Here is an 18,665-nt window from a genome sequence, read left to right as displayed (position 1 = left end):
CTGTGCTTGTTTGAACAAAGGATCTCTCTTGAGCCTGGGAGTGTAAACCCTCTTTTAAGAAAGGATTTAGATCTCGCAGGGTGAGGTCGTCCACAGATTCCCTGCGCCAGTTCCCAGTGGCTCTTGGCGGGTGGGGGAGGGACTGAGAAAATAAATGTTGGGATAAGCCTCAAAGGGGGGGCAAATGAGTTCTTCTAAAACTTAGCAGGCATGCATGTGGGACCGCCAAGCAGAGGGAAACTTCTCAAATCAGTTTAACAAAAAGTAACCCAACACCACCTGGTAGTTACCATTCTTCCCCCTCGCTTCATACTGGTCAACAGGTACGTGAGAGTTAAACAGAACATGCAACACCCGGCTTGGGAACTTTATGTTCTTTTCTGATAGCTGGAGAAACCTAATGGGAGGAGGGGGGGGGGAGAAACTTTACACATTCATTACTCAGCACTTCTGCCTCCACCTTAACTCATCACTTGCCTGCTCCGTAAAACAGTTGGTATGCTCAGAATGTGACACATCTCCCACCCCACACAAAAAGCCACAGGAAATAGTTCCCTTGCACCTCCTAAAATGGCCTTGAAGCAGGACCATGAAGGGTTGGGTCTGGGATTCTGTGTTTTTTTAAAAAACGGTAAGTAGAAAATCCAAATCTTGCCTTTAACCATGCAGTTTGTGGGCACTCAATGGAGGCTGTACACATTTCAGAAGACAGAACATGTAATGGTTGCTATTTTAACGTTGGCTAAAGCCTGGATTAGAAAGGCCAGATTCTGAAAAAGTGTGGTTGTCAACAGGTAAGAAACACCATGATCAGGAAATGGCTGGGGCATATGCAGGAAGTGCCTGATACTGTAGGTAAAGGGACTCCGCTGTGAACCAGAAAGGACTGTCAATGGCCACCACAGGCCCCCGGATAGATTCCCTATGGAGGTCCCCTTCACACCACCTTTAGACCCCCCCCTCACATTCAGAAGTACCTCCAGACACTTGATTATAATAGGCAATACTACTACCATCTGCCCAGAAAGAACACGATCAGACCCTCCCAAAGAATCTCTGGAAATATGTAGCCCTCATCCGGCCTTCGGCAACCTTGCCCACACTGCACTGTTACACTAAATGAGCCGTTCTCAGTCGCCTTCAAAGCATTTGCAAAGCTGACGCAGCCCTTGGTTGGTGCAAGGATTACTGACAGAACAGAGACGCAAGACACCTGAAGACTAAGATGTAATATAAATGCTAAGTATCACATAGTAGAAAAGAGTAAGAGTCCAGGAGCACCTTAAAGACTAACAAAATTTGTGGTAGGGCAAGTGAGCAGTGACTCACGAAAGCTCAAACCCTGCCACAAATTTTGTTAGTCTTTAAGGCGCTACTGGACTCTTACTCTTTTCTGCTGCTACAGACAAACAGGGCTACCCATAAGAACATAAGAGACGCCAATGTTGGATCAGGCCAAAGGCCCATCCAGTCCAACACTCTGTCACACAGTGGCCAAAAATACCAGGTGCCATCAGGAGGTCCAGCAGTGGGGCCAGGACACTGGAAGCTCTCCCACTGTTGCCCCCCCCCAAGCACCAAGAAGACAGAGCATCCCTTGCCCCAGAGCCCCTATCTATACCTTGTGGCTAACAGCACTGATGGACCTCTGCTCCATATGCTTATCTAATTCCCTCTTGAAGCCATCCATGCTTGTAGCCGCCGCCACTTCCTGTGGCAAATCTTGAAGTATCACATAGGACCAGGGCTCTAGTCGGGGGGGAGCTCTCAGGTACGGAGCTCCGGAAGAGAACCTCTAGGGGGCGGGGCGGTCACGTGGTGAAGCCCCGCCCCCTTCTTTACCCCGCCCTCTGCTTCGATCCTCATTCTGTTTGGGAATGAGGATGAAGCAGGAGGGTAAGTAGCCGGGCCTTCTGACACACTTCCGGTGATGTCAGGGGGTGTGGCCTTCTGTCACTTCCGGTGATGTCAGGGGGCGTGGCATATGCAAATAAGTTATGCTAATGAGTTATGCTAATGAGCTCCGGCAGCTCTTTTTCTACAACAAGACCCCTGCATAGGACCCATCTTGAAGTATCACATAGGATTGCTCAATCAGTTCACTGGAAATCCAACCAGGCCATCTCATAGTTTCTCTTTTGCTTCCTAAGAAACACTTTGCAGGTTTTAAAGATAAGTCATTAGGTTTTACATTTGTGCCCATAGGCTGCTTGTTGGGAAACGGCTGCAGCCACAAATATTCATAAGTCTTCGGGAGAGGGGAATTTAAACTTGGGTGTTATAACCTGGGGCATTCCAAGTATTTCAGGAGATCTCTTCTTCAGCTCTTCAGCCTGCTTGGCTCAACCCATTACACTTGCCCATCCCTCAGCACTTAAAACTTCCAGAAGTTTCTGACCCTGGGAGGCCTTAGGCCTCCCCACAGTAAAGCAGCCTCCCCCTTAGCTTCTGGGGTGAGTGGTGGATGGGATGATACAAAACAGATACACCCAATTTATTGTATACCATGGTTGCCCCCTTTCCAAACTATGCTGCTCAAGTGGCTCCTAACAAAACATACTATTTTTCAAAGACTTAACATTCAGGTGGGGTAGCCGTGTTGGTCGGAAGCAACAGAACACAGTTTGAGTCCAGCAGGGGCACCTTTAAGACCAACAAAGGTTTATTCAAAGTATGAGCTTTCGTGTGCACTCACCCTTCCTCAGAGCATGTACATGAAAACTTATACCCAGAATTAAACTCTGTGGGTCTTATGGGTGCAATTGGACCCAAACTTTGTTCTATGTAGAAAATAGTTAGCTAAATGCTTTTTAAAACAGCTAATTAAAATAACTTAACTTCTTCACAGGCACTATTAAGTACAATCTTAAAACAGAGGAAAAACCCCTTAAATCCCACGGATGTCAATGGGCTTAGAAAGCATAGAAATCTGTTTAGGGTTCCATCATGAATTCCTGTTGACAATATAAAGGCCCCGCTTCTAGAAGGCACCAGAGTTTGCAACTCCAGTGGAAGGACGCTCCAGAAACAGGAAGCTACCAAAAAATGCCCTTCTTTGTGCCTAGCGGTTGGTACTGGATGCACGGAAAAACCCCAGCAATGGTACATTTATTTATTGTTAATTATGTTCTGCTTTAATGAAACGACTAAAATGCCCCAAAGCAGGAAGGTGGGCATCATCAGTTGGCGCTGGGGCCAGGAATGGTGGAACGGCTCCAAATGGCAAAGATGACAGACCCACGCTCGCTGGTCTTATTCACAGCTTTGGCCCAAGGGTGGAAAGGGTTAAGGCAGATCCACCCGTGCATGAGCACAATGCATGCCTCAAGGTTCTGGAATGTCCGACACTCAGACAGATCTCCCGGTGGCCACCCATTGAGGCAATAGAGGCCAGATGCAGAGAACAATTAATAAAGAAGGGAGACGGGGTTTGAAGGGGGGGGGGGGGGGTAAAAGGAGGGGGGGAAAACTCCCCAAAGGCAGACAACAGTCGGCGTTTGGAGTCAGGTCCAAGGCATGGCCTGTTCTTGGAACTGGTGGTGGCAGAGGAAGGAGTGGAGCAGCAGCTTTCCCTCTGCCTCAAACATGGTGGATTCCCATCTTTCCAGCTCCTCCTCGTGTGAAGGGAGCTCGCTGCAAGCTATTTAAAGCGTGCCTACTGCTGGTCAAAAAAAGCAGTCGCAGCAACCAAAACGACCCCATCTGGCCACCGAACAGCTTTTCTTGGTAAAAGGGGGAGGGGGGTTCAGAAGCCCACCAGAGCAGATTGTTACACTAACACAGAAACAGCAGCTCAACTACGGAAACAATTACTTTCGGCAACTGAAATGCCCAGCACATATTCTCAGCCCGGAATCCAGAGAACCATGCAACAACTTTCCATGTGCCGAGACACACACCCCGACCCCAAATTTCCTAAATAATGGTTTGAAATGGGGGGGGGGGGCTAGTTTGTCCCAGTCAGAATTCTAAACGCTTTCTAACAGGGGGTGCCTTGTATGGCAGGCAGGTATGTGCTCCCGACCACATGTGGCTGTGCCTCCATAGCCATCTGGAGGGGCTGTGGCTCGGTGGAAGAGCCTCTGCTTTTTGTGCAGAAGGTCCCTGGCTCAAGCCCTGGCATCTCCAGTTATAAGGACCAGGCAGCGGGTGATGTGAAAGACCTCTGCCTGAGACCCTGGAGAGCCACTGCCTGTCTGAGTAGGCAATACCAACCCAGTTGGACCAAGTATAAGGCAGCTTCATGTGTGTTCATATTCAGACAGTCACACTACACACTTCTGAATCCCAGTGGCTAGGAAGCAACATCAGGGAAAGGCCTTGGCCTCTTCCTGTGCCCTACGTGTTTGCCCTACAGTGTGAAACAGGCTCCTGGAAACAATGGACTGATCCAGCAGGGGTGGTCTTTGGACTTGGAAACAGTAAGCAGAAGAACAGAAGCTCCTGGAATACCTTGCTTCTTTGCAACTTAACCTTGGTTAGTTTTGAGCCTGGTGGTGAAGTGTCCATTCTGCCCTGCAACGTCCAACAGCATCCCTGATTTCCAATCTTCCCATTATTCCCTGGAGATGAATGCAATGGAGATTTCCCATCTTCCCCTGGGCAAAGCTGCAGATGCATGATGACCACCACGCCTGGGGCTCAGTGCCACAGCCCATTCCATTCCGCTACGCTTCTCTACCCACCCACCATTTAGCTGATGGCTGCCAATAAAAACTACCGTCCTTCTGATGGGCAGCCGTGTTTTTCCTTTTTCATTTTAGAAAGTGATGTTTGTATCTCCAAAGATGTCTTTTCTTTTTTTAAAAAAAATCAACAGGGCCAATTTTAACCCACAAACTACCGCAAGCCCTTGAGGGGGGCAGACAGAGGTAACTGCGTGGGGTAGAGTAAAATTATCCCTCTAATAAATGGACTATTTCATCTTCTACACTAAACTGGGGGGGGGGGAATGTGTGCAGAGCAAGTAGAAATTTTATTAAACCAGAGGAAGGGCTGGAGAGCAAAGAGGGCACCATACAAGAGTCTCCCCTGCATTTTACCCAAACGACAACCCAGTGTGGGAGGTTAGATCGAGGGAGTGGCTGACTCAAGCAGACTTCATGGCCGAGCAGGGCTCTGAACCTATTCCGCTTGAGAGAGAAAAAACTGTTTCTGGTTTATATATCATCTAAATCAAGATGACAACACTTTAAAACAGCCCCCAAAGGCAGACACTTAATTCTGCTTTAGATGACGGCAACGTGCTTTGACCCACCCTTCTCACCGGCCAACCGCTCAGCTTTCATGACTGTTCACCTACTGGATTGAGTTCTGAAAAGTGAAGGCGGCTGGGAGGGGCGAGTGTACTTTGTTCTCTCTGCTAAAAGGAAACAAATAAAAGAAGAAGAAGAGAAACTCCACGCTAAAAGGTGGAAAGGAAGTTCCCACGAGAGCTCTAAGAAATGCTTCGAGAGAAAGAGAGAGGGTTTTATCCTGAACGGCCTCGATCTCGTTACTGCTGACCAGCCCGAGTCACTCTCACGGGCAGGAAGTTGTGCCACCAAACTCCCAATGCAAAAAAGATTAACCCCCCCCCAAAAAGCTTATACGTTTCAGTTGACTACAAATAAGATAAAATAAAAATGCCCCCCTCTGAAATCCACGTTGACAAATTCTTTAACAAGCTCTGTGGTTACAGGGAAGCTGGTTTTGCTCTGACTCATTCCTGTTCAAACAGTTTACTGGAAATGGAGGGGAGGGGGAATTTTCAGAGAAATCATGTGATGGCCAGACAAACCACAACCAGCGAGGGTTCAGAGGAGTCAAAAGAGACACGGGGGGGCGGGGGGGGAGGATCAACCTCGGGTCTTCTCTACGATGGACACGCCATCATTCCCCTAACCGGACTCTGCTTGTGTGCTCTCTCTCTCTCTCTCTCTCTCTCTCTGAGGTTTCGGCTCTTCCACCCCTTTTCCCATGCTTGTATTTCTTTAAAGGAAGACAAGACATCATCGGGAGAGTAAACAAGACAGCAAGCCATTGATAGTAACACAGGCAACTGCCTAATATTTTTTTTGGCCGGGGGACCGAGTGGCACGGGAGCAGGGAAAGAACACTTTGTGCGTAACCCGCGAGCGCTCTGGTGAACGGGCCGCTTGACGGCAGCTTCTCACGCTACGGCTTGCTGCTGTGATGAGACCCCCCCCCCCCCCGTTGCTTTCACCGGCACGCCAACACAGAAGCGTCTGGCGCGTGCAAATGATTAACACGCAGGGGCTGCCTGCCTTGAATCCCCACGGCAAGGTGACTAGATGCCAACACCGCTCAATTCGGTGACAGCCTGGCAAAAAACGTGGCACTCCTTGGAGGCTGTAGGGAACTTTTTTTTAAGGGGTCACCTAGGGAGGCTTGGCTTGTGGCCGTTTCTGTCAACCAGAGGAAAGAGGATTAACACTGCCCTGATTGCACCATCGATACAATATCACTGGCTAGCCCAGGATCTGAAACCCTTTACAGAAACCTGGCAGTTTTAACTCTTAACCCCCTGCACAGTTTCACACATTATACAGCGGCAAACCCAAGTATGCCATTGTGCACGCTCAAATACGGCATCACCACGGCCAAACCAGGGACTTGATAGGTATCCCTCTGCCTTACATGTCCTCAAACACGTTGTTTTATTACCTCTTGCTTTTACGGGCCCGGCAGGCAGGAACCTGAAACCAGATTTTTCCCGCTTTGCTTGTCAGCAAGTCCACCATGCACGGGTATGAGGAGTTCTTAATGCTCTGACCTAGAAATCTGCTTAAAATCTGCCTGATGCAGAGTTCTGGGGAGCAAAAAAGCTTGCACTTTCTTATACGTCACTGGGCTGGTCCTGATGAAGGAATTACATGGACAGCACTCCTGGATTTTTGGATTTCTCTTCCCCAGTTTTAGCTGTATGCCATCAAGTATGCCTAAAGCAGCTTGCAGGGTTCTAATGCCACAGGGAAGAAGCTCATCACAATGGGCAGGCGTTTCCGCAAAACACACACAATCCCAAAGGCTCGAACCACCAATGGCCACCTATCCCCAAGTTGTCCCATAATGCCTGGTCCATATCCCACTTCCTTCCTCGCCTTTATTGTAGCCCAGCTTTTAAAACCCGGGGGATGGCGGTGGTGATGCAGGGGCTTCAGAGGAAAATAGATCTGGCGTATTTATCCTGACTGCAAAGTTGGTCTTGCGCATACAAAACTCTGGAGAAACAGACCACCTAAGCCAATTTGATGGCCTCTTCGCTCTTTCTTCCCTGGCCATCTTTGCCTCCTCCTTTTGTGCAACACTCCTGACATCTGCATCTTAAGACACTTACGTGCTTATCCTGAGGGCTGCCAGCAAATTGGAGGAAAAGCATCCTGTCCCTTTAATTGAGGCCTGTCGTACGGAAATGGGCAGGCGAAACTTTAAACAGCATCCTATTAAATCTCTATTAAAAAGGCAGGAATTTTTTCCTCCAGGCTGTTGGCAACTCTACTTATATCCTGCTTTTCTCCCGGGGGGGGGGGGGGTGGCGGCGGCAAAGCAACTTACATGCTCCTTGTCTCCATTTTATCCTCACTCTGTCAAGTAAGTCAAGCTGAAAATGTGTGACTGGGCCCAAGGTCACCCAGTAGCTTCCCCAGCTGGGTGGAAATTCAAACCTGGGTCTCCCACATCCTCGTCCAACGCTCCAACCACCACAGAACACTGGTTCCTGTATAGTAAGTCTGTGGGTAGGGGGCTGGGGGCTGTCTGGCTTTTCACATTACACCCACAGCACTTGCATTTTTGAATCGATAATAGCAGTGGTGCTATTAACTATGTAAAGCTTCTGGTTGACGTGCCTTCCGTCGCTGGCATCTCAAGCCGAGAGGATCTCGGGCAGGAGCAGTTGGGAAGGACCTCTGTCTAGGACCCTGAGGAGCCCATGCCAGCCCAGAGCGGACAGCGCCAGGCTGGATACATCAGTGCTCTCATTCAGTATATGGCAGTTGTTGCTTCCACCCTCTGTCATCAGCCACATCCTAAATGCAACCAGCTGCTCCTCAGCAGGGAGAACAGCTTCAGACGGCCACTGCTGGTCGTCAGACTCCATGCTTACTTGTGCAGCCTGCGCCTGCTCCAGCATCTCTTCAAATTCCTGGTACTCCTCATCGTCGGGCTCTGCTCCAGAGAGGCGGGCTGCTCTGGCCATGAAGTACGGAGGCAGCTCCCCAATAGCCGTACCGGCACCCTGGACGGAGAAATGAGAAAGACCAAAACAAATAAACAAGACCCGGCACTTCCCCCCATGCTTAAGAGGGCTGCAAAACCTCGTGAATAAAAACAAACAAACAAAAAGGGTTGTCGCCTCTCATCAGCAGGGCGTTCATGGATTTTGTCAGGATCGGTTTAGGCACGGAGTAGGGTGTGTGTGATGCGGAATGTCAGGAGGGCACCCTGGGGACCCTCCTGCCTTCTTCGGAGGCCCACCACCCGGGATACCCCGATTTCGGCGGCAGCCGGTTGGCAACCCCTTGTGAGGCTTCCCTGAAGGGCCAGGGATCCTCCCCTGCCGTGGCTGTCCAATTACCAAGGGGGGGGGGCGAGGGCGAAGCACCAGCTGGGCCGCCTGCCAAGGGGCTGACAGAGAGACGGAGGAATGGGGGAAGTTCACCAGAGGGTCCGGTAGCCTTGGTTGCGACCCTTTGGTTCTGTTCCTTTAAGGCACGGGTGGCGGGGCGAGGCTGACAGCACGGAGTAACAAAAGACGGGCGGGGAGAAGCCAGGGAGGATTTGCTGACACCTGGGGAGACGAGGTAGTGAGGGGGAAACGAGCGCAAGCCTCATCCACTCAGAGACGTCTACCAGGAGAAGGCCGCCAGCGGGGAAGGTGCAGAAACCTCCCGGGCGAAGTCTGAGGCGACCTCCCGTTGCCAGGCCTAGACTCCCGACCTGGACCCGTCCCGCCACCCAGCCACCTCCCCAACCATCGCAAAACGTGACACAGAATTACAGTCTCTTTGTGACAACCTATTTAGAGGTGATTGGAAGGCTGAGAAGGAATTAGGGCCTAGCTTAGCCTGGGACTACAGCAGGGATCAGTGAGAACGATCCAGCCCCACAGATTTCAAGAAGCAAGCTTCAAGCAGCCTTCGGCTGTCCACCTGTTATGTTTTTGTCTTCTCCTTCCTCCAAAGAGCTCCAGCAGACCTAAAGGGTTCTCCCCGCCCCTCTTGCGGCTCTACAAGAAGCCAGAGAAGATGAGTTAGACTGCGGCAGTGTGACTAGGCCGAGGCACGATCAATTGTCAAGCTGCAATTGGAAACCAGATCTCCCCAGTCCGAGTCTGATACTCCACACTGGCTCCCGAGTGTCGCTTCTGCTGGAGTTAAGGGGGCTTAAAACTACTTGATTCCGGCAGTACTTTTGAAGTCGGCATGGTGGTTTATGATATCGTTAGCCATCTTGAAGCTTGGCAAAGGCATACTTTGAAGGGGGGGGATAACATGTCATATCCTGCCTTTCCTCCTTGGAACTCAGTTTGGTGGCCCAAGATGGGATTATCCCATTTCACTCTGCTGAGCCCACGAGGGTCAGTTAGGATGAAAGCTGGTGACTTGCAGAACGCAACCAAAGACGCTTTGCATCCTAGTGTACTGGAGGAGGAAGAGGAAGAATAAGAGAGTAGTAGTAGTAGGAGATTGGATTTATACCCCACCCTTCAATACCCGAAGGAGTCTCTGAGTGGCTTACAATCTCCTTTCCCTCCCCCTCCCCACAACAGACACCCTGTGAGGTAGGTAGGGCTGAGAGAGCTCTTTCGAGAATTGCTTGTGAGAGAACAGCTCTGAAAGAACTTGTGACTGACCCAAGGTCACACCAGCAGCTGCATGGGGAGGAGTGGGGAATCAAACCTGGTTCTCCCAGATTAGAGTCCACACTCCTAACCACTACACCAAAGTGGCAGCTGTACCTGCAGGGCTTCCTGTTCCAAGATCAAGTACGCTACCCACCGTGGGAAAACATGGGCAGGGTGTGTGTGGGGTGGTCGGGGGCCACTGGTACCTTGAATGTACTCAGAGCACTGCTACCAGATGCAGAAGAAAAAACAGCACTGGTCTGAAATAAGCAACCCTCTCTTTAGTGCCCCGAGCCCCAGTTATAGAGGCCTGCTGTGGGGCCTGACCCTTCCTGTGCTGCAAGGAGGGCCTGCTTGCCCACCTGGAGGTGCAGAGCCACTGTGGGTCCCCCGGCTCTCAGTCCCTGCTCAAAACCCACGCACTTAGGTTTGAGCAAGATGAAATCTCAGCTTCCCAGGGACTCCAACAGGGAGTAATCAGCAATGGTGGGAGAAAGAACCAGCATATCTTCATAACTGCAGCAGAGGGGACCTTGCATTCCTGTTGCCGCAATGACTCAGCAGAGCTGGTTTTCTCGGGACACAAAATCCCCAGACGGTTAAAAACACACCTTTTGGCCATTCTGTGTGCCAGATCCCCACCAGCCACCTGGCTAATCAAAAGTTAACAGAAGAGGAAGCTTGGATCCGATTCAAGAGGCGGCTTGAAATGCAGGAAAAGGTACAGGGGACGACAGTCGACCAGCTGGCTGGAGGAGGGATACAGCTCAGCCACGGGCAGATGTCTTTGCTTGCAGCCGCTGCCCGGTAACAAACGCTTTTATAGAGCCCCCTTTTCAAGCAACTTGCTCTATCGCTGTTTGGCTTTCTTTGTTCACTTCCCCAAAGGCAGCTGCTGGGGAGAATCGCAGCTGCTTCGTGTGCTCTGGCGAGCCCATCAGGTTGGTTTTAAAGACTTCTTTGGGGGGGGGGAGTTTTGCTAACTAGAGGAGGGGCCGTGGCTCAGTGGAAGAGCATCTGCTTTGCATGCAGAAGGTCCCAGGTTCAATCCCTGGCATCTCCAGTAAAGAGCTGCTGCCAGTCAAAGTAGACAAATGTGGATTTCGATGGACCTAAGCTCTGATTTGATATAAGGCAGAATCATGTGTTCATGTGTGTTCAATTACTGAAGACCGCGTTCCACTGAGAAAAAAAACACAACACACATGGCCCACCACGCCAGTGTGTTTATTTCCCCACAGCTATCCAGATGTGAACAATTTACATCAAGGAACATGTTCAGCTAAAGGTGAAAAAATTGACCTCCCTGTTCACACTGGCCTCTTTGGTTCACAGGGAGGGACCTGCAAGTCTGGTTTACAAACCAGATAGGCGGGAGAGGTTCAAAGGGTCCACACCTGAGGGTCCTTGTAGAGGTGGGTGCCGAGGGGGCGAATGGGTACATCACGTGTCAAAACACCTACAAAAGGTAACGTATGACACAGCTGGAACACCCAGACAGCTGTGCGAGGACGTTTCACGTGCATCATCTGTCTTCCTTAAAAAAACAATGAGGGAGGAATGGTGCAAACTGCGATCAGGTATATAACACCTGCCCCGTCAATAAACGAAGGGTAGTGCCTGCGTTTCTGCATACCCGGTGGGTATTCGGCTCTCAATGACAAAGCGCCCAGGGCCCTGAGATTGCAACAGCCACCCATGGAACCATGGAAGAGGGCACCGTACAGGTCCTCAGATCTGAGAAGAATCGTGAGAGATTACAGAGGGACGAAAACACCCACTCGGAGCCCTAAGGCAAGACTACCCGCTCAGCCGGCTTTCACAGATAAAGCCGCAGAGGGTGCCGCAAGCAAAGAGCAGGTGCACCGCCGAAAGGGCCCCTTGGAGGAAGTGGTTCTGGATGACTCAGAGCCAGCCAGGCTGCAGGCAGTTGGAGGGCAACAAAACTTGAAAGTCGGTTTTTAAAAAAATGTTTCCCGCCAGTTTTGCGTAGGAGAAAATTTCTTTCTAGCGTCAAATCCTTCAGGCGCCGAGTGCAAGCAGGGATCCAGGCAGCCGGGGCTCACGCTGACTGATCTCCAGGGCAAGCGTTGTGGCTACGGATGAAGCGTAACATTACCCGCAGGGAAATGCTCCCTCTAAACTGTGGAGTCCTTTGAGCAAAAATTCCACTTTGTGAGCTACTGGCATTAAAGTTGTGAGCGAGCAGCTTGGCTGCTGCATAAATTAGTTTGCTCTGGAGCCATCCTTCCTGAGCGGAGACAAAAATGTGTGCGCTGGAGGTAAAAAAAACTGTGAGCTAGCTCACACTAATTCAGCTTAGAGGGAACACTGCCCGTGGGAAGGAAACCGACCCTCCATTCCCTACCTGACTTTGCTCCTCTCTCAAGGCAGAATTAGGCACTGCCAAAGCCTGCAGGCCTGTGCCAGAGTCTGCCCTCAACCTTCACATGACGCTTACCTGTTCTATCAAGGTGTTATAGCTTCACACATCCTACCCCTCGCCCCCCGTGACTGGCTACTGCAGCCGGCGAAATAGCATCTGGGGACCCAAAGTTGAAATAGACTGCATCTGTGAGGCTTTGACCAGAATCTTTATCATAGGAAAGCTATTGAACTTTATTAAGGATTAATTGTTTTTAATTCTTTATATATTTTATGTTGTTTACTGTATCTGATGGAACCCACCCTGGGCCTGCTATGTGGGGAGGGTGGGATACAAATCCAATCAAATAAAAATAAATAAATAAAATGGTTATATGAGAGGAGGGAGAACAGAGGGGTCATTTCCTGTGGGAGCGCACAAGAGCAGAGCTCCAGTAGTAAGGAGCCCAGGGGGCAGGCACATGCAACAAGCCCCGCCCCATGCTCCCAGCAGCCCTCAGTCAGTCCACGAGGAGCAAGAAGCAGCCAGGTAAGTTGCAGAGCCCCCCAGAGCCTTCAGGTACAAGCCCTCCCTCCTCTGTGAGTGCAGATCTGTGCTTCCCCCCCCCCCCATAGCTAGCAATTCAAAACAGTCCAGTGGCACCTTTAAGACCAAGTTTTATTCAGGTACAAGCTCTCCCTCCTCTGTGAGGACAGATCTGCACATTCACCCCCCTCAATAGCTAGCAATCCAAAACAGTCCAGTGGAGCCTGAGTGACGGGTGTTGCCTTCTGACACACTTCCGGTGATGTCAGGGGGTGTGGCACATGCAAATAACTTATACTAATGAGTTATGCTAATTAGTTGTGCTAATGAGCTCCTGCACCTCTTTTTCTACAAAATGACCCCTGCTGACATCAAATATCACCTTCTGGTTCCGTCCTCCGAGAGTATGAAAGGCAGAAGTACTTTTCTCCCTTTCTCACAATACAAGAACTCATGGGCACTCAATGAAATTGCTGAGCTGTCGGGTTAGAACGGATAAAAGGAAGTACTTCTTCACCCAAAGTGTGAGTAACACATGGAATTCACTGCCACAGACGGTGGCGGCGGCTACAAGCATGGATGGCTTCAAGAGGGAAGCGGATAAGCATATGGAGCAGAGGTCTATCAGTGGCTATTAGCCACAAGGTATAGATAGGAACTCTCGGTCTGGGGCAAGTGATGCGCTGTATTCTTGGTGCTGGGGGGCGGCAACAGTGGGAGGGCTTCTAGTGTCCTGGCCCCACTGCTGGACCTCCTGATGGCACCTGGTATTTTTGGCCACTGTGTGGCAGAGTGCTGGACTGGGTTGGCCATTGGCATGATCCAACATTTGCTTCTCTTATGTTCTTATGAACAAATTTGTACTCTAAAATCCCAGTTTGTCAGGGAGGATTCAAATTATGAGCCTGAAAACATTTTTAAGCCTGTACAGTTAATCTGGAACCAGTTAAGTTCTTGAGGTGATGATGCAAAGGGAAAAAGAGAAAGAAAGAAAAAAACACCCTACTGTTCCACAAGAAAAACGACACTTTGTTTTGGCTTCATGTCGCTAACCCAAAGGAAAAACAAAAGGTCACCCTGTACGGACTGGAAGTGAACTTTCCCTGAATTAGCTGGGTCACGTGCAGAGGGCTGCCAAAGAGCCCAGACAGAGGAGGAGAACACATGACCAATGCTCCCTCTAAGCTGTGGAGTCTTGTGAGCAAAAAATCCACTTTGTGAGCTACTGGCATTAAAGTTGTGAGCGAGCGATTTGGCTGCTGCAGAAATTAGTTCGCTCTGGAGCCATCCTTCCTAAGACAAACATCTGTGAGCTGGAGGCTGAAAAACTGTGAGCTAGCTCACACTCACTCAGCTCAGAGGGAACACTGCACATGACCCCAAGAAACTGATGATCCCCCTAACGTGGCCTTTCCTAAACGTTCTGGAAACAGAAGCACACCTTCCCCCCACCCTGAACTGAAACTGGAGTATACTCTGCTTTTAACCCCATTCCCGGGGGTGGGGGAGTTTGGTCTCAGAAGCATAGATTTATCAGCCGCCCTCAGAAGGAAGCGAGTTGTCATGCCTGACCGTGACACGAGTCTCTGTGAGAGTCTGTGTTCTGGCCATGTCACTGAGAGCAGTCAAATGCACTGCCTTCTCTTCACTGGAAGCGACTGAATGAACCATTCCCGCTGGAGGACAGGGGACCAGGAAGAACGACTCACCCCCAGGCGAACTTGGCCGGAAGGTGAAAATACTTGCTCTCTGCTTCTCCAAAGAGCAAGACTAGATTGTCACAGGGTTAAGTTACAGGAGGAGAGATCTCAGATGAACATTTAAGAGAAACTGCTGCATGCTAATGAGCAGTTTGACAATGGAACCAATTTCTGGGGCAGGGGGCACCCTTGCTCGCTGGCGGTTCGAAAGGCTGGAGGGCCATCTGTTGGGGATGTTCCAGATTTGGACCTCCTCCATGAGCGCGGGGGGGGGGGGGGGGGGGGGAGACGACGACGACGACGACTAGATGGTCCCTTCCAACGACAACTCAGTTTAGATGCTGTGATTAAACTAACCAAGGCTAACGCGGCTGTCTGAATGGAGGACACTCCACTATGGTTACACCGGTGTATTAACCACAATTAGTCTCAGCTATGGCTCTATGTGAGGTCTGAATGCAGACATCCAGGCTTAATCTGGACTGGTTCTCTGATGACACCCACCCAGGTTGCAGAGTAAAGTCAATGAGATCGGCATCTGCGTGACACTGAGCTGCACCTTGGTTTCATAAGCTAGCCACGGAAGCTAGCCTACAATTCTGTCAGCGCCATGAGACAGGTTCTGTGTTGTGATCCCCCCCACCCCATCACTGGCTTCTTTGCACTCAATCTAACCATGGTTAAAGCCACAAAATTTAACAGGGCCAGAGGCATTTCTGGCGGGGGAGGAAATTATACCCCTGGGAGAGCATTATGTGTTTCACAGAACAACTTTTTGGTGGTCCCTGGCCCTAGACATACCCGGCTGTCCTCAACCGGGGCCGGGGCCTTTGGGGGGGGGGCCCTGGCCCCGACCTGGTGGAACTCTCGGCCAAATAACACCAGGGCCCCAGAGGAGCTCATGCAATTCCACAGGGCCTGTAAGGCAGTGATGTTCCACCAGGCACTTGGTTGAGGACAGTGACGGTTTACATTATGGCTGGCACCCCACCTGGATCTGCATTCCTTGTGGAGTTTACTCCCTCCCTATGCTTACGAGGCACTCACAGACCAGATATGGGAGGGAACCGCAGACATTTTCGCCACTTGCTTTTAATTATTGTATAATGTGCTGGATATGGTTTTATGTTTTTAAAATTTGTACATCGCCTAGATTTTGTGGGGATTTTGTGGGGATTAGGTGACTAATGAATGCAACGTAAAAACATACTCATCGGGAAGCTGCTGAGTGTTTCTCCTCTACTTCAAGGCACTTAAGCCTGGGCATGACCTGGGCATGACCATGCTCACCAGACTCCACAGCTTAGAGGGAGCACTGATCCTGAGTGGACCCTGATTCACTGGGCTGGCTGTCTCAGGTCCTGCTAACGCCCTCTTTGGCACTTGCCCTCCAACGTATGCTTGTGAGCTCCTCCTGGCATTAAAGTTGTGAATGAGTGATTTAGCCACTGCATAAATCAGTTTGCTCTGGAGCCCTCCTTCCTGAGCTGAGACAAAAATGTGGGAGCTGGAGGCTAAAAAAACTGTGAGCTAGCTCACACTACCGCAGCTTAGAGGGAACACTGCTCAGAATGCGTCCCTTTTGTTTTACTGGCTCATTTTGGAGATTTCTGCACCACTTTGGGCCCCCCTTTGGGAAGAAAACTGGCATAGAAGTGCGCTAACAAACAAAATAAAGGTTTGGAGTCATTGCTCCACTTTTTGTTTTCTGTCTGTCTTTAGTTGCTGTACCCCCGATGGCTGGGGAAAATCATACTCATGACCAGTATTCCCTTTTAGCTGAGTCAGTGTGAGCTAGCTCACAGTTTTTTAGCCTCCGGTTCACCGATTTTTGTCTTCGCTCAGGAAGGATGGCTCCAGAGCAGACTAATTTATGCGTTAGCCAAATCGCTCGCTCACAACATTAATGCCAGTAGCTCACAAAGCAGAATGTTTGCTCACAAGACTCCACAGCAGAGGGAGCACCGCTTATGACCACGGTTTGCCATATGGAGCTACACCCTGGGTTTCTCGAACCACGGTTTGGTGTGATGCCTTAACTGATCATGTCAGGACACAGGAAGTTTTTCCCCCATACTGCAAATGAAGGAGGAAAAAAGTCAAGGCGAGGATGCTATGTTGGCAGCGGCCCCACAATTCCCATGATGTGCAGTTCCGTCGTTTGCTTCAGATGGGGAAAAAAAACTGCTGAACAGATGACCGGGCCGCAAGCAAAGCTGGGCTGTAGCATCTCCAAAAGTTGACAGGACAGAAAGGGAAGCCGCAGCCCATTTTTCCCAGCAGCTTCTCCAGAAGCAGGCTGGAATTAGGACAACATGGAGAGATGCAGCTGCCGGGCTCGCTGAATTTACAGGAAACCGGCGGGCTCACGTAAACAAGGCCAAGAAAACATGTCATGACATCAGATAACAGTAGCAAGAGGAAGAGGTTCCCCGAGGGAAACAGCCACACGTTGATCTTCACTGTCAAAAAAAAAAAGGCAGCAGCCTAAGGAGTGCTGCATATGTTTTGTCTCCGCTTAATGTTATGTCCATTCTGGCAAATGACGGCCAGTCTCTTACCCACTGTGAAGCTAAGGGGGCAGCAGCTGTTTACTAAAAAAAAAAAAAAACGCAAAAAATTAACCCTCGAAATTACTCCTCACACTAATTGTGCAGATATAGGAAGTACATAACAGATTAAGGAAACCCTAGTTCAGGGGTCTCAAACATAAGGTCCAGGGGCCGGAACTGGCCCATCCAGGGTTCTTATGTGGCCCGCGAGCAACTAGTGCAAGGGAGGAAACAGGAGACTGTTTGTGGGGGGAGTGGGTGCAGCCACTCGGATTGTGGCTTCAGCGTGGCAGAACAACCTTGTGTGTAGCAGTCAAGCAGTGTGGGAGCATCCAGTCCGCCCATGTGGGTTTCCCCCTGCATCCCCCTCCCAGCCCATGGGGCCTTGCAGTGATGATACACCAACTTGGAGCTTACCAGCTCCTGTCCTTTATGCAGTTTATATCTCCAGTAGCTGGCATTACATTTTATGGCACACATGGCCTTGGCCCGGCCCGACAAAGTGACATTTATGTCAGATCCGGCCCTCATAACAAATGAGTTCGACACCCCTGCTCTAGTTTGCATTCATTCATAAACAATTACATTTGCATTCATTCAAAAACAATTATTTTTATTGATTGAAGTACTTTTGTTTTTAAGATGTCTGCATTACCACAGCATCTTAGAAGAGGCATTCCCTTCCCTTGCAAGAAAGAGGGATGCCTCTTTAAAGGCTGTATTGGGACGGACACTCTCCCTTGTGCAAGAGCAAGAGTCTGAAATCTTGCCATCTTGGAACACACTGTCTTTTATATACTGATTGTATGGCATCTTGTTTTGTTTTTAACTTAATCTAAATTATCTATTGCTTTTATCTTGTAAACCGCCCGGAGCCCCAACTGCAGGGCAGAGCGGTTTAGAAGTCTAAATAAATAAATAAATAAAGTTGGAATGCCTCTTCAAAGTTTTGATACATCCTTCACTAATAACAATTTACTTTTTAAAAAGCTGCCTTTAATCCATTTAAATCAATTGATTGATTAAACAAAAACAGATCCAAGATTTTCTTTCACACACACACACACACACACACACAGAGGTGCTTACCTCGCCACCAAAACATACAATTGGAAACGTTCCTTACCCACATGCAGGCCTCCAGCCTGACTTTGGAGATGATGGTCCATAACGAAATTGATCCTTCAACCCCCTCCACATCAGGGCAGATTATTTGGTCGGGGTAGGGTGGCTCAGGGAAGTCCACAGAGTTACATTCATACGCGGCAAGAGTCACTGAAGCTATGTGTGGACCCTGCAGATGGGGGAGGGAGGAAACCAAAATTTCAGCTTTGGCAGCAAATGATGTTCTTGATAGAATCCAAAGGTCTGCACGGTTAGTTCTGAACACACAAAGAAATGTTTGGGCTTGGGCTTCCTCAAACAGCAGTTTCCAATGGAAGGAACTTCTAAAAGCAGATTCTACCGTGTTTCCCCGAAAATAAGACACTGTCTTATATTTATTTTTTCTCAAGAAGACACACTAGGGCTTATACTACAAAAGCATCGAAATCCTGCTAGGGCTTATTTTTTGGGTAGGTCTTATTTTTGGGGAAACAGGGTATTACAGCATCACTTCCCCCCCCCATCACTTTATTAAGACACATTGTTACAGG

General features: G+C 49.7%; 1 protein-coding gene and 1 non-coding gene across 2 annotated transcripts in view; one reads left to right on the top strand and one right to left on the bottom strand.

Annotated features, from left to right (window-relative positions):
* The window catches only part of VMP1 (vacuole membrane protein 1), a 141,518-nt gene that overhangs the window by 65,064 nt on the left and 57,789 nt on the right, over positions 1–18,665 (bottom strand). The window contains 2 exon segments of the mRNA XM_015426282.1: positions 8,108–8,239; positions 18,137–18,304. Coding sequence (XP_015281768.1) covers positions 8,108–8,239; positions 18,137–18,304 — 300 coding nt within the window.
* On the top strand, positions 10,839–10,910 carry TRNAA-UGC. The gene has a single exon. It is a non-coding gene; the product is annotated as a tRNA-Ala (tRNA).

This window comes from Gekko japonicus, unplaced genomic scaffold, assembly GCF_001447785.1.
Source record: "Gekko japonicus isolate JY-2015 unplaced genomic scaffold, Gekko_japonicus_V1.1 scaffold476, whole genome shotgun sequence".
Lineage (NCBI taxonomy): Eukaryota > Metazoa > Chordata > Lepidosauria > Squamata > Gekkonidae > Gekko > Gekko japonicus.
Note: the sequence above shows the minus strand (reverse complement) of the source record. Positions and strands in the feature narration are given on the sequence as shown.